This window comes from Falco biarmicus, chromosome 3, assembly GCF_023638135.1.
Source record: "Falco biarmicus isolate bFalBia1 chromosome 3, bFalBia1.pri, whole genome shotgun sequence".
Classification (NCBI taxonomy): Eukaryota; Metazoa; Chordata; class Aves; order Falconiformes; family Falconidae; genus Falco; species Falco biarmicus.
The window spans coordinates 1,265,153-1,289,803 of NC_079290.1; the positions used below are offsets into that span (position 1 = coordinate 1,265,153).

At 43.2% G+C, this 24,651-nt stretch overlaps 1 protein-coding gene across 3 annotated transcripts in view; it reads right to left on the reverse strand.

Moving 5' to 3' along the window:
- Nucleotides 1-4,777: 4,777 nt before the first annotated feature.
- NDRG1 (N-myc downstream regulated 1) overlaps nt 4,778-24,651 on the reverse strand; it is a 74,487-nt gene continuing 54,613 nt past the window's right edge. For 2 of the 3 annotated variants that reach the window (XM_056331070.1, XM_056331071.1), the window contains exons 4-16: nt 21,315-21,420; nt 19,535-19,655; nt 17,536-17,598; nt 15,816-15,876; nt 15,271-15,357; nt 13,654-13,710; nt 12,591-12,694; nt 12,150-12,206; nt 11,146-11,197; nt 10,331-10,378; nt 8,736-8,771; nt 7,322-7,373; nt 4,778-6,610 (exon numbers count right to left, since the gene is read on the reverse strand). In XM_056331070.1, the coding sequence (XP_056187045.1) occupies nt 6,345-6,610; nt 7,322-7,373; nt 8,736-8,771; nt 10,331-10,378; nt 11,146-11,197; nt 12,150-12,206; nt 12,591-12,694; nt 13,654-13,710; nt 15,271-15,357; nt 15,816-15,876; nt 17,536-17,598; nt 19,535-19,655; nt 21,315-21,420 (1,110 nt within the window). In that variant the 3' untranslated portion in view covers nt 4,778-6,344. Of the gene's footprint in view, nt 6,611-7,321; nt 7,374-8,735; nt 8,772-10,330; nt 10,379-11,145; nt 11,198-12,149; nt 12,207-12,590; nt 12,695-13,653; nt 13,711-15,270; nt 15,358-15,815; nt 15,877-17,535; nt 17,599-19,534; nt 19,656-21,314; nt 21,421-22,891; nt 23,044-24,651 lie in introns of those variants that run through there. The other variant, XM_056331072.1, reaches the window with a different exon arrangement.

The window sequence follows — 24,651 nt, forward strand, 5'->3', positions numbered from 1 at the left end:
CCTTCAGTGTGAATATTTTGGCAGCTTGGGAAAGCCAGGTGTTCCCCAACTCACATGTGCTTGTTTGCTGGTCTGTTTCTCACTCTAAGTTTGTTGGTTTGGTTTTTGGTTGGTTTTGGTTTGGTGGTTGTTGTTGTTATTGTTTTGCCCCCCAGCACTCTTACTGGACTTCGGATAGCCCATCTCGAGTCTTTGAGCATAGTGGAGTGTGTTACTCAACCTGCCTAAGCATGCCTTCTTTATCAGTTCTCTTGAGAGGCTGCAGGAGTAGCCTGTTTGCAACAGCCACACAGACAGAAACTGTTCAAAGAAGGTTATTAAAGACATGGGAAAAAGCATTTAAATTCAAGAGTCATTACTCCATACCCCTGCATTTACATATCCTCAGAGCTAACCTCAGTAAGGATTCCACTATTTAATTCTACAAAAAAATAATTTTTTCCCACAAATCGAGTTGGCCTTCCAGCCTGAAGTGGGTTACCTGCCTCAGCAGGAACTTTAAGTGGCCTCCTGTCTTGAACAGTGACATGTCTGTGTTGGGCTTGCTTATTGGATACCAGGACATAAGGTGACAAAGCACCCTCTCCCCAGCCTTCTCTTTCAGTGTGTTTTTTTTGTTGTTGCTTTTTTGTTACGGTTTGGAGTTTTTGCTGGGAAAGGAAGTCCTCTGCATTTTTAAGCACTTCCCAGCCAACAGAGCCTCTGGCGACAGCGTTCAGCAAAGGTAGCACATTTCCCTGCTGCCTCTACAGGCACCAGAAGTCCCATCTGGCCTCTGTGTCTTCTGCTTGCACGTGGCAGCTGCCCAGCACGTGATCTTGCATGAAGGGTTCCCTGGCTACTTTCTCAGCCACTGCGCCTGGACTACTCTGGGAAACCCATCATCCCCTAAGTACTTTGCACTTCCCAAACGAAGCACTGACCTTGTGCTAGGCTCTGCTTCTGTAGCATCTCCCCTGCCCCAAGCCTGCATGAGTGGCAGGGAGGGAACCACCACTGGATTAAATTTTAACTTTGGCAGCTGGTGGTAAAGAATGAATTTTTTTATTATTATTTGGTCACTGGTTGTCATAAAAAATAAATGAAAATGCATTGCAATAAGTCAGTAAATAATTTCCCAGCTGGCGAGATTCAAGTGTAGGCCTGAGGTAAGGCAAGGGGGGCTGACTGCTCGCATCTCACCGGTGTGCGAGGGGCTGGGTGGCACCTTTGCTCGGGACAGGCATACCAAGCCCTACCCGCAGCTGGCCATGACCTGTGCCGATGACGGGTCTACCACAGGGGGCAAACCCCCAGCTCAACAGCCTCATCTTCCCTGCCCACCTTGCTGCATGCAAGGTGCTGAGCCGCACGGGAACCTGCGCACGCACACACGTACGCGCACACACACACATGTATACACACATGCACAGACCCAAGGGCTGCAAAGCCCAGGCTGGTGGCAGCTCTTAACTCTTTCCCAAGTGTTGTCACTCATGTAGGCTTCACTGGGAGCTGCTCCAGGCCCCCCCCAGCCCCCGCGCCCCCCCCCCCGGCTCTGCGTGCGACTGCCTGGCAAACAGCCCTTCCCCCAGCCTGCTGACCTTGACCTGAATACCATAATCCACTTCATCCATAAGCAATTGCCGAGAGTGGCGGGTCACCCAAGGATATTTTTTCCAGCTCTTCCACAGGTCACAGCTCACTGTAGTGCTGCTGCTTGGGAAAAGCTGCCTGCTATCCCCATTGCAAACCCTTGGGCGCTTTTGGAGATGCCCAGTGCTGTCTGCATCCAGTGCCTGGTGTACATCCCATAGCCACCAGTGCCAAAAACATGCAGGGTGTATGGGGCAGGGGCTGCCTCTTTAATTACATCCAAATAACAATTCTCCTCCAGACCCCAGCAGGTGCTGGGTGAGGAAGCGATCCCCACGTTGAGTTGCAGGGAACAGACACTGAACTGTCTGGCAGTTGCAATCAGAAGCCTCTTTTTTTTTTTTTTCCCTCCCTTTTTTTTTTTTTTCTCCCAACATTGGTCAGCAGCTGTGTTGTTTATAAAATGAATAGAGCCCTTAATGAAGCAATAGATAGAAACAGTGAGAGGCTGTGTCTGTCTGTTACAAAGGGCCGAGGGGGAAGGGTTGATCTCTTAAAATACCCTGACATCCTTTCTCCCAGTTATTTAAACATTAGGCATAGCAGTGATCAGCTATCAACAGAAAGCCTATATTTGGCTCAGTAGAAACACTAAATCCACACATCAAAACAGCTGTTCATATATACAGACCAGGAGAGACTTTCCAGGGAATGTGGAACAGTGCAAAATAGTGCAAAAAACCCAGACAAAATGTGGGAAGGGGGAGGACAAATCTGCAAGCAGCACTTGAGAGATGCTCAATGTGCTGCCCTGGCAGAAACAACAGACCATGTTACCTGCACCTTGAGGGTTGCAACAAATAATTCTGCCCAAGATGCAAAAACAGAGAGGATGAGGATTCCAGCACTAGAAGAGAAAAAATAAGCAGCTTTGCTATAAACAGTTTTCCCTCCAGCTCAGTCCATTGCTTGCAACACACGACATTAATCATAAACCCCCCAAACACATCTAGGCTAAAGTTTCCAGCTGTTTAGTCTCTAGACTTTTAAAGAGGAAAGCAGCGTCCTTCAGCACAAAAGTCCTGCTGTGACCACATGGTGTTGGCAACATTCTCTCCCACTCCTCTTCTGCAAGGACAGGGAGGGGGAAAGCTATCTTGAAGTTTAGCCATTATTTTTGTCAAGATCCAGGCAGAGGCAGGAAGAACTCATTTCAGCACCGACACCCTTTCTGCCAGCAGTTTTGAAGAGCACCACCATGGCAAAGATTTGATATTGAGGTACATTGGTGCAATCAGGAAGTCTCTTGGTCCCTCTGAGAGCCCATTCTGTCTTTTTCCACCCTTTATAACCCTAAAAACACCATGAGGGGTGAACTGTTCATTTTCTGGAAACCTCCTGTCACCCAATCTGGATTTCCTCAATGTTACAGGAGCTACTTGCTCTGTGGTGGCCATTCATAGTTTGAAAAAAAGGTGAAGCCTCAGCTTACCTTTTCTGGCTTAACGATGCTACAGTATCTGGGTTAATTCTGAACCCAACAATAATGCAGACCTCAGCATTTGCAAGCGCTAAGAAGGGGTTTTATAAAAATTTCTAAAAAATCTGCAAGCCACTTGTATCTCTTCAGTTACAGCATATTAAAGATGCCAGGAGACCAGTACCGCAGGGAAAGAGCCGTAACTCCTTGTAAAAGGTAAGCCACCACTCATCTACACTGCCCTCCAGCTTTTTTGTTCAGGTACACACTGTTCCTCGCCAGGTGAATATTTTTGTTGCAAAGCTGACATTTACAGTGGCCCTGGCAATTCCTCACTGCTCAGAAGTGCTCGCAGATCCCTTTGTGCTGCAAGAAGGCTTGGATGCATTCCTTCCTGTTAAACGAGAATAAACTGCCAAGGCCTGACAGGCACACCATGGTGTCCTTCTTGAAGGAATGATTAGCCATTCCCAGAAAAGCTCAGCAAAGAACACAACTTGTCCTTCTTTTGTAAGAGTTGGCACAGGTGCCTCCCATTTTCCCTGGCACTGGCACAGGCTGTGGTTAACCAAATCAAGCCCTTCGCTGCTATCAGCCCAATCATGACTGCTGAATCATCATATCTAGCACAGCCTTGGCTCAGACATACCAAATATTTGCTTTTACCTCTCCCTATTACAGGATTTTTTGAGATACAGGAGGAAGGAGCAGCCCAAAATAGTGCCAGTAAAGCCACATACCCACCCGTCCCTGAAAAACCCAGTATGTTAAACAAACCACCAGGTAAGAGCACCACATCCTCACTGAGGTCCCAACACAGAAAGCACCACAGAGCCATTTTGGTGACTGGGATCCGTTATCTCGTAACCATCCCCTACCCTGAAGAGTATCACTGCTCCCAGCCCCTCACAACACGTGGACAGGAGCCTCCAAAACTACTGAGGGATGCTTCCTCATGAAGGGCACATACTGCTCAACTTACAAAAAGCCCTAATCTTTTAACAGGAAGCACTGAGATAAATAGAAGCTTAAGGTCAAAAAGGACAACTGTTTCTGCTTTAAGTACAGAAATAAAACATTTTTCTAACTCTTTCCTGCACCTTTAAATTCTTCTCCTTCTTGTATTTGTGGAGTCCTTTTAAAACTTATTTGTGAAGGGTTCATCTTGTCTCTTCTGAAGTTAGAGTCTTGCAAGAGATCCAAAAAGAATACCTTTTAGAAACTCAGTGGCACCTGCAATCTCAGTCAAGAGACCTAAAACAACTGGTGAGGAACATATCCCACGTCAATGGATCTACAGACCAGATTGGGAATGAAAGGATACAACAAGCACGGCCCCAACTCCAGCAAGGCAGTCAGCTACAGACTGCAGATCTATGCATCAGACATACTGTATCTGCAGAGACAAAGAAAACTCAAAACAGCAAATAAATAGCACTCTGTGACAAGAATCCATTTTTAAATATATTGTTTGAGCAAAATTATCCTGTAGTACTTTGAACACTTAATACTGAAGTATGTTTTCTTAGTGTAAATGAGATGGGACTTCAAGCAACATGGTCTAATGGAAGGTTCTAGTGGGGAGAAATCTCTGATCACAGAAGTAGGGAATGGCAGAAATATGAACAAAAAAGGATTTCATTGATAGAAAGGGGTGACAGGAATATGCTCTGACTAAGAAAGATTACTGTACTCCTGGCAAAACATTAAGACACCAGACACTGCAAAGTTACAAATTTATTTGTTTCGAAATAAATACAAATACTTCATTAAGAAACTTTTCTTGATAGACTTTACACAATAGCTTTATTCTTTCTGGAAATTGTCTGTTCTTCCCACAAGCTGTTATGGATATTCTACACAAGAGCTGAAGTTAGTCAATATAAAGTAACCTAAATGGTGTTCTTCTGAACAAGCAATCCCAAAGTATTAACATTTGCTATTTTAACTGCTCAGCATTTGAGTTTTCTTGTTTGTGTGAGGGCTGCAATGCAGCAGGTACATACTGGAGCTCAGAAAATCCTGTCCCACTACCTACAAACATCTAACTGTGAAAATCTGACTGGCAGAAAGGTATCAAGCCACTAGCATCAAAGAAAGTAGCCCAAGGTATCAGGAGCCTACATAAAGATGCAGAACCAGCAGATTGTTACATTTATGCAGTCATTAAACACTGTATTTCACAGATACAGTGTTGCTGCTCCACTATTGTGGAATACACTTATCAGCACCAGTGAGATCTCATCAGAGTTTCAAATCTAGCAATTAGTGGCAGTTGAATGTACAGTATCTAATTACATGCCATCCCACAGTTATTCATCTCTCCTGACAAAGAACAGCTGGATCTGGCTTTGCTTACAGAATTCCAAATTTATCACAATTGTGCTGGACACAAAAACTTGAGGTGCAAAGAGAAGAAGCTGTCTGAAGGGAAAAATCAAGCTGTTTCTGCTTTGCTGGCATGTACGGCTACCCTGCTTGTTACAACTACACCAACTTCTGCAGTATGGTAAACCCTCTGGCCCAAGATACCCAGCAAGAAATGCTACCTCGCTTATTAAATTTAAATCCTGTCCTCATTAGGGTAAGTGGGTTTTAGGGGGGGGGGGGGGGGAGGAAAGGAAGACAGCAACTAAATCTCAAAAAAGTGAAATAAAAAAGCTTAAAGATTTAGTTCGTCTCAAAGTCACATTAAAATCGCCTATTTTAGTAGTATATTACTGTACATAGGAAAACAGGCTTGAATACTAATGAATTAGAAGGCCTATAAATGCACAATACATTAACTTCTCTATCATTTGAAGTCAAGCTATATACAATGAATTCAACTCCAGCTTCAACATGAGGCCATAACACATTTGTTTCCTTTTTTAAAAGCCATCCATAATAGTGATTTATTTTCTCCCCCTCTTTGAAACTCATCTCAAATTGTGTCAGTTTACTTCAAGAGAGTAAGAGATAAAGGGGCACATAACAGCTTTGATTTTAAAGGAGGATATTAAGCAAGTCTGGTTTGACTCTGAAGTGTTTACAACCACATGAGCTTTTGGCAAGTATCCTTTAGAATTTGGCATCCATTGAAGGAGGGCACAATAGCAGCAACTGTCTGAGTTACAAGAATAACGATAGAGCAAATGAGATGCTTTTCTTTGGTCCCTGTCAGACCCTGGTGAACAGAGTTCATCCTACAGAATAGCTTGAGATTAATACCAGTTATGTTTTTGTGATACACAGGGGGCATTCCATTACTTTTTCACACTGTGACCAGTTTTAAACCTCCCACAGCCACCTAACAGGACACTTCCATGGACTTGGGGCTTGATTGTTCAGTGTTGCTTGCCGAGTTCGGCGTCAGCTCGATGCGTGTGTCTGTGTGGGAGCGGTTCCTGGCACCATCCCCGGTGTGAGACCGGCTCCTCGTGCCTTCCCCAGTGTGAGACCGGCTCCTCGTGCCTTCCCCAGTGTGAGACCGGCTCCTTTGTCCTTCCAAAGAGGTTACGCTGGAGCCAGAAGCAGTGCGGGACCTCATCAGCCTGGTCATGCTAGCAGAGGGGACTGGAAGAAGTGGCTTTCATTAATGACTTGCTTCATGGTCTTGGAAGGAAGCCCTTGCCTTCCTCTCCAGCCTTAACCACCCTTGGAGAAGCCTTCAAGGTGGAATATATACTTTTCATGGTATCTCCATGTGCAGAAGTACCACCACTGCTCCAGACATACAGTTAAGGAGCCCAAACTACTAAGGCAAAATTGGTGGCCAGGGCCGAGGGATTCAAGACAGAGCTTTATGGCACGTTGCTGTGGCTGCAACAACCCAGAGGAAAACTCAACACTCAGACCTCCTTCAGATGTTTCACCCTTGCTGGCAGCCCAGGCTAGCAATGCATCTACACAACAGCAGTTGTCAGAAGCACATACATGAGGAATAAACAGCTACAAATCAAAGTCTATGAACTAAAAAGGTTTTAAATGTGTGCAGTATATGACTCGTATCCTGGGATGCAACAAGGGGATACCATTATCAATATCGACCTTAAAAATATCAAGTAAAGCAGGCATCTGTGCATGTAGGCTGCCTACAAAGCCCTCTACTATGTGATTTGAACAGAAACCCCTTTGCCCATACACCCCAGGTGTTTTATTTTCCCTTGCAAATGCATATACAACAGGGAAAGGATCACGTGACTGGGACGAGGGGATGCTCTGGGTGCTTAGACACCCAACAAACTTTGGTAGCAAGGTGAACGATTCCATAAACCCAATACTTACTGTATCCCATTCCCTGAACAAAGTATTTGAAAGCTTCTGCAAGCTTGGCAGGCTGCAAAAGAAAGAGTATTATTGTACGCAGGGCTCAGGAAGTTAATTACATGACACTATTATAGATGCCATGGATGCCCTATCTCAACAGGGGTATTTTAAATATTCTCTGGGTTCTACGGAATATCTGAAAATTTCATTTACATGAGAGAATTCCACCATTCTCCTCCCTAGTCTGCTCCCCTGCCCCGTTATTTTACCAAATGGACACAAGTGTTTGAGAATGAGATTTCCAGAGAAGCGACTACATGTGGTCTAAAGCCTGGCCCAAACTTTGCTTGCGCAGTTACTGAGGCAGGTGAGCCAAAGTAAAACAACTGGCCTTACAAAATACACGAGCAGTTCATACAGGGTCAGTAACTGAGCATTTCCCAGTCAGCAGAGGACAGATTCAGCTAGTCAGAGCTGCGTTATGTTTAGAGGGTGGAAATGCCTAGCAGGAATACGCAAGCGTAACTGCCTGTGACTGACATCCTTGCAATGAGACACTCCCTGCCGCTGACGCAGGGGCCAAATAACCCTCACAACCCCAATTACTGGGCATGCCAGCATCGCCTGTATTTTTTTGAATAATTCTATCAGAATCAGTGCAAAGAATGGACTCTGTATAACAGAAGCAATGCACACATAGTCCTGTGTGGCTGTAAAAAAAGCCTTTTCACCCCTCCCACTGTTGGAGCACACGCTGCCTGTACAGGGACTCCTCAGCTGAAGGTAATAACAAATTCAGCTTCTTCCTTCAGTTTTCAAACACCACATTCCGTTGCTTAGAAATCCATTTAGATGTTAGGTCACATTCTGAAGCCAATTTACAGGTCAGCTCTTTTAGCGAAGCAACACTACAGCATAGGTAAATTTTAACTTTCCCAGCCCGGTTTTATTAGCAGCCATGGAATTTATGCTTATATATATTTCAGAAATTCCAGTTCATTCTCAGTGGAGTCGAGTCAGTGTATGCAAGAACATAGCACTGTTATTTCCTGCCTCCCACTTTCCTGATCTATACTATAAATAGCCCAATTAAGAATATGTTTTTAAAACACTAGTGCCTCAAGCCTTTATCCATGTTAGCTTAGTAGATAGGCATAAAATAATACCTCCGCATTCCTACCTCAGACCTTTACTTGGTTAAGACTTAATTAGTGGAAATAATATCCCCTCCCAACCTTAATTTTGCGCTTCATTGCTCTTTAAAGAAAAAAGAAAGCTCAGATGACCGACTGACATCATTACTCATGAAATCATAACCATCCTTTTGGCTGACATTTGGGAACAGCAAGTACCCTACAGAAAAACACCCATTTGTTGCAGTCTGACACGCGGCAGAACAGGATTAGGAGAGTTTCCGTCAGCCAGATCCTACCTGGGAAACTTGAGGAAGCCCACCACAGTCAGCCATCTGAAACGGGGATGAGAACAGCCTGTTAGCATAATGCCAGAGGAACTAATTTATGCTCAGGACATATTATAATGACCTTTTTAGCTATCTGGCAGAAAAACATTTCTTTTGTTGCGCGACTAGCATACCGTGTAGATGAATGCATCAAAGCAAGCAGTCCAATGTTTATAAAAGATATGACTGCACCCCAGAAAACCCCAAAGTGTCTTGACCCTCAGGCAAAGCATCGTTTGGAACTACAAATGAATGTTTTTTGCTAGGCTGTGATTACCGTTTCTTAGAAACTAGCCTATTAGTCCCGGTTACACGTTTGACTCTGAATTACAATAACGTGACTTTGTATTGACCTGAGTAACAAACGGGGGAGAGAGAACAAACACCTAAACCTCAGAGGTGAGAGGGAAAAATGGTTTGCTGAGATTGCGGATGGCAAGCATCAGCCTGACTTGCCAAGGGAAGCAGGGAAAGCCAAATTAGAAAAGCTATCTTGAGTGCATGCAGTATTTTTGGAGCACTTCATTTTTCCTGCCACTCCACCCCTCAAAGTCAACCCAACAAAAACAGTCCTGTTCCAAGGCACACCACAAGCAGAAAACAGTGGAGCTGTAAATTACAGGAAACCCCAAATCCTATCTAGGATTACTTAGCAGCAAAACAGGCCTGCGGCAGGATTACCCCTGGACTGAGCAAAGGCCGGCCACCAACACAGGATCAAAGATAGCGTTCAGATTTTTTTTTCTTAGGGTGGGTCCGCCATGTCCACGTGGTGGTTTAGCAGTGTAACTAACTCCTCAATGTTAGGAGGAAAAAGCATTTAAAAATAAGAAAATCATTGTTTATTATAATTTTTACAGGCCAGTTCAATAACGAAAGATGCAGTCAAGGATCCCAGCAGGATTATGACCAAACTGGTTTCACTACTTGTATGCTGTTGCATTCATTCCACCTCACCAGCAACGAGCTGAAGACTGCACCCATACTCTCGATGCCATGTATCAGCCAAAACCTTTGCATGTCATTTTGTTGTTTGGAAGTGCATTTTATCAACTTTTTGGAAAAACAGAACAAGTAATTTCCAATCATAAGATGTCCTGGACTGTGCCCTGACAAAAGGCAAGATGACACAGCTGTGGCTGATAGCAGCAGTGTCAGGTGGACAGACGGCTGAGGGACAGGCAAGCACAGGACCAGAACGAGTTGGTTTGCAATTCCACTCTGCTGATGGCTTTTTGTAAACCTTTCAAAATACCTCGAAATCAATTTTGCCAGCTCCAGTCAAATTCATTATGGGTATGTGAAATACTGAGCATTTCAGGTCTCACCCCCAGTGTTTTAAAATGGAGGAGCTGAGAAATTCCCTGTTGTTACCTTGACAAGAAGCCCCCAGGCTCATTTATCCCACTAAAATACTCTCACCCTGAAGGAACTGCCTTTCCACATCAGAACCGCATTCTCACTGTGTTATCTGTACTGCAGCACATTGCTCTGCTTTTTCAGTTAAGCCAGCTGATTTTAAATGAGTGCAGTGTTTATTTTAAAAGAACAGCTTTTGTTATTACCTTCAGAAGTGTGGTCCTTGTCGGGTCCAGCTTTGAATTGCATTCAACCTGTATTAAAGAACAGCAGTGTAAAGCATTATACATAACTAATTATGAATTGCTGGATGAGAACAGATTAAATACCTTGTTTTCTCACTTAAAACAGACTAAATCGAGTATTGTGGGCTTTTGTATAAAGATTCTATGTATAAGTATATACATCCTTAAACCCGAGTAGGTCAGTTCACATTTCTGACTGTATTCTTTCCCATGTAAACACCAACCCATTAGCTGGGAATTAAAGAGATTTTTAAAATCTGTTTCTGGGCCTCCAGTGGCAACAAGTGTTGTTTATCTTGTGATTTGGGGTCATCTGGTAGCATCCCAAGTGGTGAGCAGCCATATGGCCACAGGCCAGTAGACTGGGCATGCCCATTGAGGCACAACATTTGAAGTCATCCAGTCATCTGGGGAGAGTTATAATGGTCAAAAAGAAGCTCTTCGCTTCCACAGTGACCCAGGGCACAGCTCCAACACCAGAGAACAAGTTAAAATACCAGCAGCAGATTCCTCTCTAAAGGAAAGTATTTGTGGTTCACTGGAACTGCTGTGGCGATTGTTCCTAATGCAGCAGCTATTAAATAATGGTGATCAGACAGAGGGGACAAGCAGTGAGGAATTAATGGCAGCTCTCCCGCGGTCTGAAAGAGGAGAGCCAGCTGGGCTGAATCGATAGCCAGCGAGGTTGCTGCGCGGGCGTGAGCTCTGCCGGCCTCACACAGCTTCTTGGCTCGCCTGCCCCTCTGCACGGCAGCAACGCGCCTCGAGATACACACCACTGCATCCACCGCCGGTGAGCTGTCACCAACCACCAAGAGGACAGGGCATCTGCAAGGAAGGACACAGAAGCAGTCGTATTATCTCTCTGACCTGGCCTGGACTTGCCCTAACCTGCATTTTGTGTCACTGGAAGAATGAGACAGTTACGTGTGTGAAATTGGTTGTGTTTTTACTCCTGACACCTTAAATACACATCAAACCCAGTGTATTAGCTGCAGATCTACTGACATGCTCTGATAGCTTGCCCGAGAACATGTCCTTTTCCCCACCAGCCCATCAGCCCTTCCTAGTGCTCTTATTCCTTGTTTTATAAGAAATTGAATGTGGGTATCAGCATCAAAGTCTCATCCCCTCCCCCTCCCAGGCTTCTGAGCTCCGACTTTTTGACTTGTCCATCCAATTTCAACCAGACTGGCAGAGGAGCAGATTCCCCAAGTCCCCTGTGTGCAAGCACCAGCAGATCAGCAGAGAAAGACTTGACAAGTGTTACACTGCACAAGTTGCAGCCTAAGTAAAAAGCTATTAGCAGGAGATCTGGCACATGGCCATTCTCACACTTGCTCCATCTCCCTGAACGTTTTTTGTTTGGTTGGTTTTTTTTAATAGTTTTGGGTTGAGATTTTTTGGTTGCATAGGCACAGCTCAAGTGTATCCAGAGCTGTAGTATCCGTTAACTACAAAGTATTTCTGGATGAAGGTAAGTACATCTACTTTTCACATACTTATTCTGTAAGCCCAAGACTACAGATACACAGTGACAGGAACTACTTAACTTTCCCCTTCAGCTGATATGATTGTGAAATCTGAAGAGGGGAAGTCTTCCTAATGGTGGCCCCTGACTTGCAGTAACCTCTTATCTCCTACAAGAAGTTACGAGATCCTTTTCTAGCACGTAAGCACATTCAGCAGCAGCTCTGCCATGCATACGCAATGCGCCTACCGATCACACCTCTTAGCTCACATCATGTACAGGTGAACTGGTAGGAAATAAGATACTTACTGAAGGGTGACAACATTTATTCCAGGAACAGGGCGCTCAATTTCTAGGTCTCGCCGACTAAACAAAAACAAAAAAAAAATAAAATGTAGAGGATAAGGCTCTTGATACACTGAAATTTTACAGATACTTCCACATCCTTCTAGTCTATAGACAGCACTTTCACATATGTTAATCTGATACATCTCCACAACTGAGGAAGAACTGCTCTTAGCCTGAAGTATCAATGCCTTAGTTCAGTCCCACTGTACCATCTTTCTCCCCACAAATGCACAAAGTCCTTCTCCCATAAGCAAACCACCTGAGATCCCTACACGCATAGTCAAGGAGAACTTTATATTGGGGGGGAACACAAAGAATTCCGCCACACAAGTAACGCCATCTCTAAGAGCTTGACAGTCTCTTAAAACAGTTTCCAGTTAGAAATCAGGTAAATGTATTTACCTGTTGTAAGAGTTGACAAAGAGATGAAGGTTGGTTTGATTCATATCATTAATAATATGCTGACGATAAGTATGGATCAGGTCATGGTTGCTGTGAATCTCTTCCTACAGTGGAGACAGAATCATTCAGAATAGGGGCTATTTCTGAAAGGATCTGAAGACATGACACAGCAGTCGTCTATCAGACTCATATCTACACAACAGGAGTGCACCTTTAAGGAAGGGACAACTTCTAGCACCCAGTGGCATCACCCAGGATCAATGTTAGCCTCTGACTGCAGTACCATGTTTTTCACTTTAAAACTTCAGTATGTTGTAATGACAGGATCTTACAATTGCAAAGCACGTCGTTGTGGTGCTGATGGTTACAGTCATGCAAGTGTGAGGTTTTAAAAACAAAAAAAAGGCTCAGGGTAAGAAGCCTCAATAAATGTTTCCAGGCTAAAGCAAATGTTGAAAGCTTACAAACACATGTGATGTGGAGCTCAGTTTCACAATGGTAAATAACTAAGCTTCAAGGACTTCAATCACTAACATTTTCAAAGTTTGGTTCTAAACTCTTTATAGACTAGTTCCTTGTTCCGCTAGAATGAAGTTTTCCATTACTTTGCTGTACTTGAAACTGTTAATAAATGCAGCCTCAGAAAACAGTATAGCGCTTTCTATTAAAGTAGGCTTGCGCTGAAGAGCACCATTAGTACTAAAAACCAGCTTTCTCAGTTACAAGTATATTATGGTATTAAAAAACCAAATATGTATCTGTGGGGTAATTCTGCTCAGAACAGGGGCACCTATGATGCTTATACTCATGTTTCGGTGTTGGCTGTTCGAACAGGGAGCTGCCCCTACTGGAGCTGTCATGACCGAGATGCACTTGAGTCGCCAGGACACAGCAAGCCCCATGGCAGCGTACCACCTCCAAAATACCAGGCACACAAGCGTGAATCCTATCTCAGTTTAACTTTATACTTTACTGTTTAGGTGAAGGCTTCCCCCTCTCCCCAGCCCCAGGAGGTAAGTACAGATGACTGAACACATCAGACTAATCTCTTCAACATACCTACCTTTCCAAAAAGATGTGAAATGACCATGTCTGGTAAAGCATTTGTCCAACCTGAAATCTGAACAGCAAGATTATTTAAGTAGCTGGTATTAAAACAACCCCTGAACAATTGAAACCTTTCAATTACCCATAAGTGGACCCATGGATGTTTCTCTGCTGTCCTCATATGCACAGTATCCTGGATTGATTGTTTTTTTCCCCTCAGCCCAACTGAAACACTATTAGGTGCTGGTTTTGTTTAAGTCATTCTCACAAGATGTCTTTATTAATGCAGTTATATAGGGAACACACTACCAGTGGCACAGGTATATTACGGAACCACTCCCTGCAAGAACACCAAGCAACCCAGCCAGACTGGTGTTATCTAACCTCACTGCTCAACTTGCTCCCTAACAACCCACACTGACAATATGCTGGAGCTGGTACCTAAAGCTCAAGTCCCAGGGTATGTGCACTTGTTTTGGATGGACAGAAGGATACAGGGCACCTGCTGTACTCTCAAGGTCAGCAATACTTGACAGGTGGAAGACAGAGGCACAGATATGGAAGAATTTAATTACAGTGAGACACTGGGTGAGATAATCAAAATGGGTCAGCTGGTACATCTCAATGTAGAGTAGTTACTAAATATACTTCCATATCAAACTTAGCAAAATAAACTGCTATGCAAATTTTTTTTTAAAAAATAAGCCTTAAAAAAATGTTACATCCCACCTTAGCAAGTTTCTCTTAGTATTACAAGGTTATCATTACATTTAGTATCACCCTAGACACTCACAATAGGTTTGACTATGTGGGTAGTTAAAAGATGACATGCTAATTTTTGTACTCAGTGTTTACCATTCACTTAAACATGGCCCTGAATGATACAAAGTGCCTTTCATCAGTTTAGCCTGAAAAGTATCTTAACAGGTTAAATCTGAGTGACATGTAATGTAACATTTACACTTATTTATATATACTATATATATATATAATATATATATTCCAGGAAGATTTTTGAGACCAGTTCTCAGTGCCTGTTTTCCCACACTGCAATCTTTCTTCTAACTACAGAAAAATACGGCTAACAAACTTCTTTATATGTGAACATTCTCACTTAAAAATCTGGTTGTAGGGACAATCTGTCCACAGTCACCACAGCTAATGCCCTTTTCTGAGTCTTGTTGGCATCGAAGACTCAGATGATTGAAACCTGGAAAGTGTTGCTCTGAACATTTTTCTGTGCTTTTGTTCACCTTTTGGACTGTGCTGGTAAACAAAGCCATGGTCAAGAAAGAACTGAATGTTAAACTACGCCTGAAGTTTACTTGAAAGGGAGTTGTTTCCAATGCTACTCTGCACCCAGGTTAAACTAGGTTTTCCTCAGCCTTTACTAGCTCTTAAGAACTGCCAGTATCCAGTAGCTCCATTATACCACGGGTATCTGTTTCCTCAAAGTACTCATTTTTATCACCAGCCCTGCAGGAGGTGTGTTTGCAAATGGAAGAATAAACCCCATAGGAATCAGCCTGGGATATTTTGTGTCTGCAGCCATGCCTGACACACGAGCTTGCCCAGCTTCTCATGCTTGACAGGCTCGCAGTGTGATTTATTCTTTTAACTTAAAAATGTTTACCTTAGTTGCTGCCCAGTCCATCCAACCTTCAGCACAAGGGTTTACATTAATGAGAACTAATCCCTCCACCATCTCCGCATGGTTTAACTGCAAAAGAGAAGATTTAAGATTCATCACATTTCCTTTGCAACTTGACAGTCAGCTGAAAAATTAAATTAGCAAATTATCTCCTGGGGAGGAAGGCGGTAGGTCTAGTTTTATCTTGCACAAAACAAGTATATGTATGGGAAAAAAAATTTCATTGAAGCAATTCAACTGAGCAGCTGGAGAACATTAAGATTTAACTTTTTCTCCACCCTCAGTTTAAATAGAGAACTCCCATTAAAAAAACCTTCTGCAAATTAACTGGGTAGAGCCCAGGCCTTAAAATGGAAAATCTGGGTCTCCTGGATTAGCTATCCCGCAGATTGTGGTATTTCACTTAGAAGCCTAACTGCTTACTTAAATGGGCACGGCAGCGCAGGAAATTTCTGTGCATGCTACGGGGCAGACAAGACATCAGGGAAATCAGGTTCACTGCTTTAGGGAAGCTCCACAAAACTTACAGCAAATCTGGTTAAGATGTAGGCACCGGCTCCAGTTCCCATTCCTATAACGGTCTTCAGCCTGCGCAGCAACAGAACGGAAGAGGTGAGTGGGTAAGAGCACTGCCAATAACCAAACCCACATCAGCAGCCTTCCCCTTTCACATGCCAGTGCGTATCTGCAGAAGGGTGGGTTGCAGCTTGGGCAAGCCCTGGGCCCTCAGCAATGTCACTGGCCCCAGTAAAGGAGCCTGATGCAGCAGCTGGTTTGGTTTTGGCAGACTGGCAGGACAGTGGTCCTCATGCATTGCAGGGCAGCGGCAACTCTCACTTCTCTTTAAATATACTGAGCAACCACAGCATTGTTCTGATCCTGGAAGGAAATGGTTAGCCTCTGCCAGAAAAACTTCAAAGATACAGTCCTGAAATCTGAAGGCTAAGTACAAAGCTCCCCCCTTCCCCAGGCTCCCCCTGCCCTCCCCAGTACAGCTATCCAACTGGGATGCTGATTTCTCTCTGACAGGGGGCTGGCAGGGAAACATCTCATGGTATCCAGCCACTGGGGCGATTAAGTTTAAACTTCATAACCAAACAGGGCAGAGACAAAACAAATATTTGCATTAACTGAAACTGGTTTTAAAGCATCGCCTTCAAGGTCTTAGAAAATACATGGAAGGGAAGACTAGATAAAACCACTCAGAAAAACAGGTTATACAATGCTTTTGGGAAAATACCTGAGGATCATTTTCATTCTCATTAGCAATATTCAAACAAGGCTTTGTAAGCACACAACAATTTGATTTTCAAGGAGACAACATGATCCTAGCACTTTTTTGAGTGCAAGAGCAGAACTGGCAACCCTGTGCCTCACATTAGGCACTTCAAAAAACACATCTCTCCAGAAGTTAGTGGGGTTAAACTGATCCAAGGTACTGTAACTGCTGGTTAGAACAACTAAACAATGTCTAAACTGGGGTGCTGGTCTGAGATTAAAAGCCCCACCAGCAGTTTAGCCTGTCTGTTCTCCAAGGCTGCCTAACCCTGAACACCAGGTTCTCTCTGCTTGGTCTGAAACCCCCTGGGAGGTGCCTGCCTGTGCTTTCCATGGTGTACCGGGAGCACCACCCTGCAGGGAAGGTACATCTCCTGCTAAAGCTAAGCTTTAAGGGAGGACACACAAGCTCGTGGCAGGTAGACAACAGAGGAACACTGCCACAAGGTCCTTTGACACTGGCAAACTGGCATCCGCGCTCTGTAGTAGAGGCGGCTCTGGAGGAGGTTGGAGTGACCCCCTAAGACACTCAAGCCACAGGAGTGGAACAGTAAGCCTCTTCATGCGGGATCATGGGGGGGGTTCTGCCAACCCCACAGGAAAACGTGGGTTGTTACAGTGGGAAGAACAGATTGTCTGTGCCCTGCCCCTGTAAGGGCAACACCGAAAACACTGGAGGAAGCCCCTAAATTAGGCACGTGGGATTTCACTCGAAGTTGCTTCCTGTTTAAAAATAAACAGACATTTCAAAAGAAGCCAAAAAATAAGCTCTTTCAGAAACAAAGGCAAAAGCAATCCATCTCCAACTGAGGAACCAAAGGACCACTGCAACTGTAATTCTACTAAGCAAAATGCCAGATAGCCAGGCTGAAGCTTCAGGGGCAGCAAGATTACCTGCTCTGCCCTGCTCTTTCGGTGTGCCACGCATAGAGAAGAATCAGGAAAATAAGTAAATAATTTTGCACTCACCCAAACTGCTTCAGGATTCCAGGAAGCATTTCGGCCAGCTGATCCATGGAGGGGTACACGTACCTACAAAAAATATGAGGTCGTGGAGTTATTACAGCACTTCCAGTAGAGTAGGCTGTGATAGTTCAGAGACACAACAGTCACTGTAGATTTAATACCAAATGTGCTCATTATGAGATCACTGACAGTATGGCCTGGGGTTAAATCAGGAGCAAGCACAAGTTGTTTAGCAGAAATATGAACATAATCTATATGGCACTTTATGCGAGTTACAGGATGGTAGATGTTTGGTCCAGCTGAGAGCTAAACAGACCGTAATGAATCTCTTCGAAGAAAAGTTAGCACTTAATCTATGAAAAACTTTGAACTTGAGGGTTGAGTTTCCAACCACATTTGTACTTCTGGTCCACCACAAAAAAGTCTCCCTGTGTTGCAGAATCACAGACTACAGCAATGAGATTCAGATCTCTAGCAAGTAATTTGCATGTATGTTTTCAGGTACACACACTTGACAAAGGATAAATGAAGATAGGTTTCTATCAATATTGATGGAGAAAATGAAGGCACAGGAAGAGCTATGAAGCTGCTGAGGAAGTTCAATAAAAGCAGCTGTCAGTTAATGCTCCTGGTCATCAGCAGAGCAGAAATAAAATTCTGAGCAAAATCTCAGCTAAGCAGTGCATGGAAAAAATTCCATCTGAAGTAGTTGGAGAACGTCTGCCTAGGATGTATCCAAATCTTTGTTTCCAGTCAGGATTACACCTAATGATTCTCTAGTTTACTCTCCAAAATAAAAACGCCCAAAACAGTGCAAAATTCCTTTATTTTCTTCGATTTTCTCATTGGGAGACTAAACCTTGTCATGACAAAGGCTAGCGTCGCCTCAAGAGCTGTGACTTGACTTGAGCATGCTGGTCTCCCAGCTGGATGGCTGGGAGAGGTAACACAGCTTCTTGTACTGTCATTGCAACGTTGTTAAGCAGCAGCCTTTACTAGAGATATCATGATGATCCCTACGCAGCTGACAACTCCCCAGTGTTAAGGCTTGTTCAGGACATGAGGGTTAAGACACTTAAAGGCTCGTGATTCCAACAAATACGAAGTGGGATGACTGAAATAGCTTTGTAGGCTGCTCTGGTAGACGACCGGGCCATTGCGGTTAACACTAGCTGAGAACCTGGCCCATTGTGACCTCCTCAGCATCAGACCAGCTTAAAAATTAAGAAGGGAAAAAGACTGGCTCATGCAATAAGGGTACATATAAGCTCCTTAGTACTTAGTTCTTAAAGAACAACTATTCCTTGCCTTGTATCCTCCCCTGGGCATGTTGCCGGCTCCCTTCCTCAACCAAGATGATTCCTACCAAGGGACATCTTAAGGCACACCTCTCTCATTTGACCTAAATGGGACAGGCATTTTGGCAAAGACAGTGCTCATGGTACACAAGGTTTCCAAGAGTTACAGCATCCTACATGACATGCAGTCAATAGTACACAGCTACCTGTGACATTCTGTGAGGGTACATCACTACTGTCCAGCTTGGATCTTCCAGGTAGGTTATCAAGTCTATTTATCAACATCTACCATGCTGCCATGCCATAAAATTCCATGGATTTAGGAAAGGCATTAGCCACTATATAATGGCCATCTTGTTTACAGTAATGATTCAATTTTGTATTTGTATTCAGGATGTCATTACGAAACAAGGTTAACTCAATATTTAAATTGATAGATGTAGACAGCTGTCAAGGAACCGCTTTACAAGTTATCAAGTTATCTGAGATAAAACACAAAATTACAGCCCCAAAGTCTACTGCAAACTGGCACGACGCAACAGAGCTCCCAGAGCTCTAGTACCTTAAATACCGTATCAGGATTTCGGTTCAAAAGCCAACTACTGTGTTTGCTGCAAGGGCTTTTTATGTAAAGTGCAGAACAAGATTCTCTTTCCGGAAAGAGGATAGCTTTGAAAGCGAGGGCCATTTCCCTGACAACTCACCCGGCCTGGAAAGATGGTGCTCCATCCTGCTGACCAGGTGCATCCACATGGCAGACTGCAAAGTGCTGGGTGATTTCCTGCATATCCTCAAAGTTGAAGAGAGGATTGAAGCAAGTTTTATCTTGAGAAGGAAAAGAAAATACAGAACAATTGTGCAGAGGGGAAATACTAAGTTGCAGCTGCAATAAAATCATTCAACCTGTCCTGCAGGTTAATGAAAATTCAGTTTAGTCAGGCGAGCTACATTAGAGCCTGGGAAAAGTGGTAGTCCTTTTGTTTCTAGGGAGGAAAGACCAGCCAAGCCCTGCTACAAAGCAACCTGTGCCAACTTGCTTTTACACCTTGAAGCAGCACCCCTCAACAGCTCCTTCCTCATGGCCAGCTAAGATTCACCCATGGTAATCTGGTACCTGCCAGAATTTTTTGCTTGGAACACTAAAATCTCAAAGAATTATTCTTTATGCAAAGTGAAAATACTAACAAAATGCAGTCAAAGAGTACTCATCCCAGGTTTTAGCTTAAGATTAAATCATCCATTTACTTGTCCAGTCATTTTTCTTTGGATTGTGTCAAAACAGATGGAGGAAAGAAGTATCCAAGGCTGAGATCGTGACTTGTGCTGTTGCCCAAATATTACAAGATAAACATTACATGATTGGCTGCTGCAGGCAGCTCAAGACAAAAGTGTCCTTCTGGGATACTCACTGCTGTAAGCTCCCAACTTTGAGGTAACTTGATTTCTAAGCATTATTTTTGTGGCAAGAGGGTTAGCGTATTTTCCTCCTGCAGTGCAAAGCATGAATTCTGTAGCACCATCTCTGAGATGCCTAGAAAACAGTTCAGTATTCCCTGTGTGTTTCTAAATGTCCTCACACTTCAACATACCAGCAAAATCATTTCAGTATACAAAATATTTTTAGCTAAAACCAGCTTTAGGAGAACATGCAAGTTTGGGAGCAGGTTCCTCCCCTTTTGAAGGGAGAGAAAGTTTATTCACCATAAAGATAGACTTTGTAACTCTAAAAAGAGGAGTCTTATTCAAAGATGGGATCCAGATGAAGCTCTGCCCCGATCCACTGAAAATCCAAAATGAAGTAATGCAGTTTCACAAAAAACAGGCAATAAAACAGAATTGTTTTCTTTTGAGTAATATTGACCACCCTGCAATAGCCAGACTTTAAGGATCTGCAGGTGTTTTTAAATGTAAATATTGATAACTGATTGAGAAACAGTAAATTATGTTAAGCAAAGAGTACTGATGAAAGAACAAATCAGCACAGATCTGCGTATTAGGTCATTATATTCTTGGGTATGACAGATAAGATAAAAAGGCACTTAAAGTTCTTAACACTGGCTAAGGACACAATGCCAGCACTCACTTCATCATCCTGATTCGACATGTAATTCTTATAAACCCATGGCAGCATAAGACTGGTTATCAGACAAGAACCCAAGACAAAGCACCAGCTACGTTGTTCTCAGTCCTGCTGGCAAGACACCCTCAGCCCTCCCGCAGATGTTTTTACAGCATTTAGACGCAGTCACTATGAGCTACCAGGGATCTTCTGCTGAAGTGAAATATTGCGAGTAATAACTTTGCAAGGATAACAAAAATCTGAGCGTTAAACTCGCTATAAGAAAGGAATTAGGTACCATCTAACAGGTTGCAATCCACGTCACAAGCAAGAACCTGGAAAAGGTTTCCTAACCGTCAGCGCCTCCACACCTTTGGTTACAGCAGTAGTGTTAAGGAAACAGGCTATTAAATCAATCTACTCACGATTCAGCCCAATATCATGGTAGGTGAGGATAGCTGGCCGGTTCCCCCTGGGAGTCCCACACATGGTGACATGGACCGAGCCATGCACAGTCTCCACATCTTGCTCCTGGCAAAGAACAGGAGGAATCTGTTAGGGGCTTGTCCAAGCGCTCCACCAGAACCCCTGCCACAGCAGACCGAGCACGAGTCCTGCCCCATGCCAGGGTCAGCCCCCAGCCCATGCTCTCCCACCCCGTGGCCCACCATGGTGAGGGCTCTCCGCTAACGGCTCACACCCAGCTGCCACCTACCCCAGCCCACAGCCAACTACAGAAGCACTTAAGCTGCCAGCTCTAACCAGGTGCTGAGGGAATAGTTGAATAGTTTTTAACCTCATTAAAAGGCAGCAGAAGAATAAAATAATAATAAAAAAAGCAAGCAGTGCAACGGTACCTAAAATTAACAAGTTAACAACTATGACTGCAGACGTTTGCGAAAAGTGCAAGTCGCCAAGATAAAATGCTTCTGTTTTCTAGGAAAAGGACTTTAATTCAGCATGTAACTACCATTCCACAAAGAAAGTGGTATTAAGTAGCCTATAATCACCACAGAGACCTATCGCATGTGGAGCCCTGTGATTATAGTAGCCTTCCCCAATAAAAGTGACAGCCACATGTGTTAGCTGTTACGTATAGACCTGAGCATAAACCCAGCTGCCTGAAGTTTGCTATAAGCACCATAACCACACCACTGTTGTGATTATCAGAGAAACAATGCTATTATTTAATGTAACAGGAGTTTATGCCATTTCATGATCTTAAAGCTAAGGACACCTTTATTATCCAATCCAAGGCTCCTGAGGACCATCTTTTATTTACTGGATAGCTACGTATGTTAGACAACTTGGGTCGTACTAACATCCACAACGTATGGAGCAGGGTTTTTTTGTTTCTTTTGCACTTGAACTTCAGATAGGTGCTTTAAAAAAAGCTAACACGTAAAAGGGAATCGCAAAACAACAGTTATTTATGACACTTATTTACAGTACTGTTACATTCACGTAAGAGTCAAGGCAGTATATATTAGCAGCCGGTCTTAGCATTTTACCAGACTACTTTATTTACTGTACAGGACACAGGTATATCCACGTCATTCAGCACCACCTACTGTTTGCTGCTGCTGGCTTGACTTGCTCTGTGCAGTAATACCCAGAGGCGAAGTCCAAGTGAAATTCAAATCATTCAAAATTATGATGTAGATATCAGAGGCATTCAGCCTCTGCTAAAACCTTTACAGAGCAAAACCGAGCTAGTAATTTGATCGGAATCTCAGCTCCTTGATTTAGTACATGGAATATAACATGCATTTTGTCAAAAATAAGGATGCTAGGCAACACCATTCCACATTTCACCTATTTTCCTTGCTATTACACATTTGTATCAGTTTTAAGTAACAATTACAGCAACGATTTAAGATTCACGCACCCCACCATGTACAGTGGGAGAGCTGAGCACTGCTGCTACCTGAACTATACTTTGCTGAAACACTAATTTTCCGCTTTTGTGTCTCTGTGGGGATTTATTAGTCTGCATACTCACTGCATTATTTAGCAGGTAAACTGTATCTTCCATATCCAGCACCATCTTTAGGCAGAACAGGGTGATAAATCCAGCAAGCAAGGCAGAGGACAGTAGCTGGTTTCTGCTTTGCCCAAACAGGCAACTGGGTTATATAGAGAAGCTGCCGCCCTGCGTGGGCTTATGCCTCCCATAACGCCCAGCTAGAAAAAACCGCCACAGACTAGTTCATGAGGATGTCATTCTTAAATAGGATTTGCCTCAGGTTTGACCAGAAGTTACTTACTTGACAGAGCTCAGACATCAAAGATGAACTAAGCCTCTGCCACACAATGTACAAAGTGCCGAATTTCAGACCTGGGAATTAGTACAGTCTTTCCTGTTGCTGCTACCATCAGCTCTAGATAGGTTTAGCTTCATTTCAGGTTTTGTGATCTCAAATGGTAGAATACCTCAAACTTCTTCTAAAGTAAGTTAGATGCAAGTTCTTTCCTAAAAGTGAGGATTAAAGTTTCCAGTAGGGACAAAAGATGTTGAAATATTAGTGTAGAGTCAGAATGACTCTGCCGAACATCCAAACTGGTGACTTTAAGTGTATGAAATCTAGTATTTTCCAAGTTAGATAAACAACATTTAATCTAATGTATTCCTACATCAGTCATACTAATGTCACTAAGTTTCAGTTTTGGCAGGAAAATTTAGATATATCCATTATACAATACTACAGAAGAGATCTGCAATAGATACCAATAATAACAGAAATTAATTTTCCACATTCCTCTGTATTTAGATAACTTTCAATACAAAGCATAAAACCCAATAGTTTGGCAACCTTTAACACCAGTAATGACAGTGAGCAATATTGTGTAGCACATCTCCTGCTGAGTGTGGAATATAGAGATTATTTCCTCCTCGGTTAAAGGCCAATAGGCATTTTGTATGATCAGATTTCTATTGCTAGATCCTTCCAGTAACAGCACTGAAAGCCTGGAGTGTGTTTCCTTAGGAGGGACCGCCTTTCAAGATTTGGGCTCTTCCTCCTTTATGCATGAAAGAAAAAAATAAAAATCTGTTCATGGTAGGTAAAGCCAGACCCTTGAACCTGCACATCCCACTGACCTCCACAGCTAATTCTTGTGGAACTAGAAATCTGAGTCTAGTTCAAACTCAGTGTCAACTAAAAATAGCTCAGAGACAACAGGCAACCATACTCCTAATTACTGGCATAAATCACTATCAGTTTAACAATTGGCTTAATTCCTCATTATTTTCACAGTAAGATTCCCCTAATTCAAGAGGGTTATGCCATTTCCCATTACTGTGAATTCTTAATGGCAAATAGCCAAAAGGTTCTCTAAAAAACAATCAATTCAAAGCAGTTTCCTCAGTGACATCAAACAAACAACTTCACATCCCTATTGATCCTATTAAAGATCAAGAGATTTGTCTACGTGATGTAGGGATGGATGTTTTCAAAACGCAGAGCACTGAAAACAGATGGCAGCACATCCCAATCAACATCAACATTATAGTAAGAGGCTCTTCACCAACTGATTTGTATTAAAACACTATCTTGGAAAAAAAAAATCCGAGGTACACTAATCCGATAGAAGGATAAAGACAAACACACCATCTGTTCACATCTCTCACTTTGACAGAGGTGCAGCCTTATAGTGCCCTAAAAAAAGCACACAAAACCATTTTGATACGTGCAATTTAAGAGGGGCTATCTTAGTTTGAAGGAGCTGATCTGTTCCAAACTAGATTTTATTTTTGGGTCA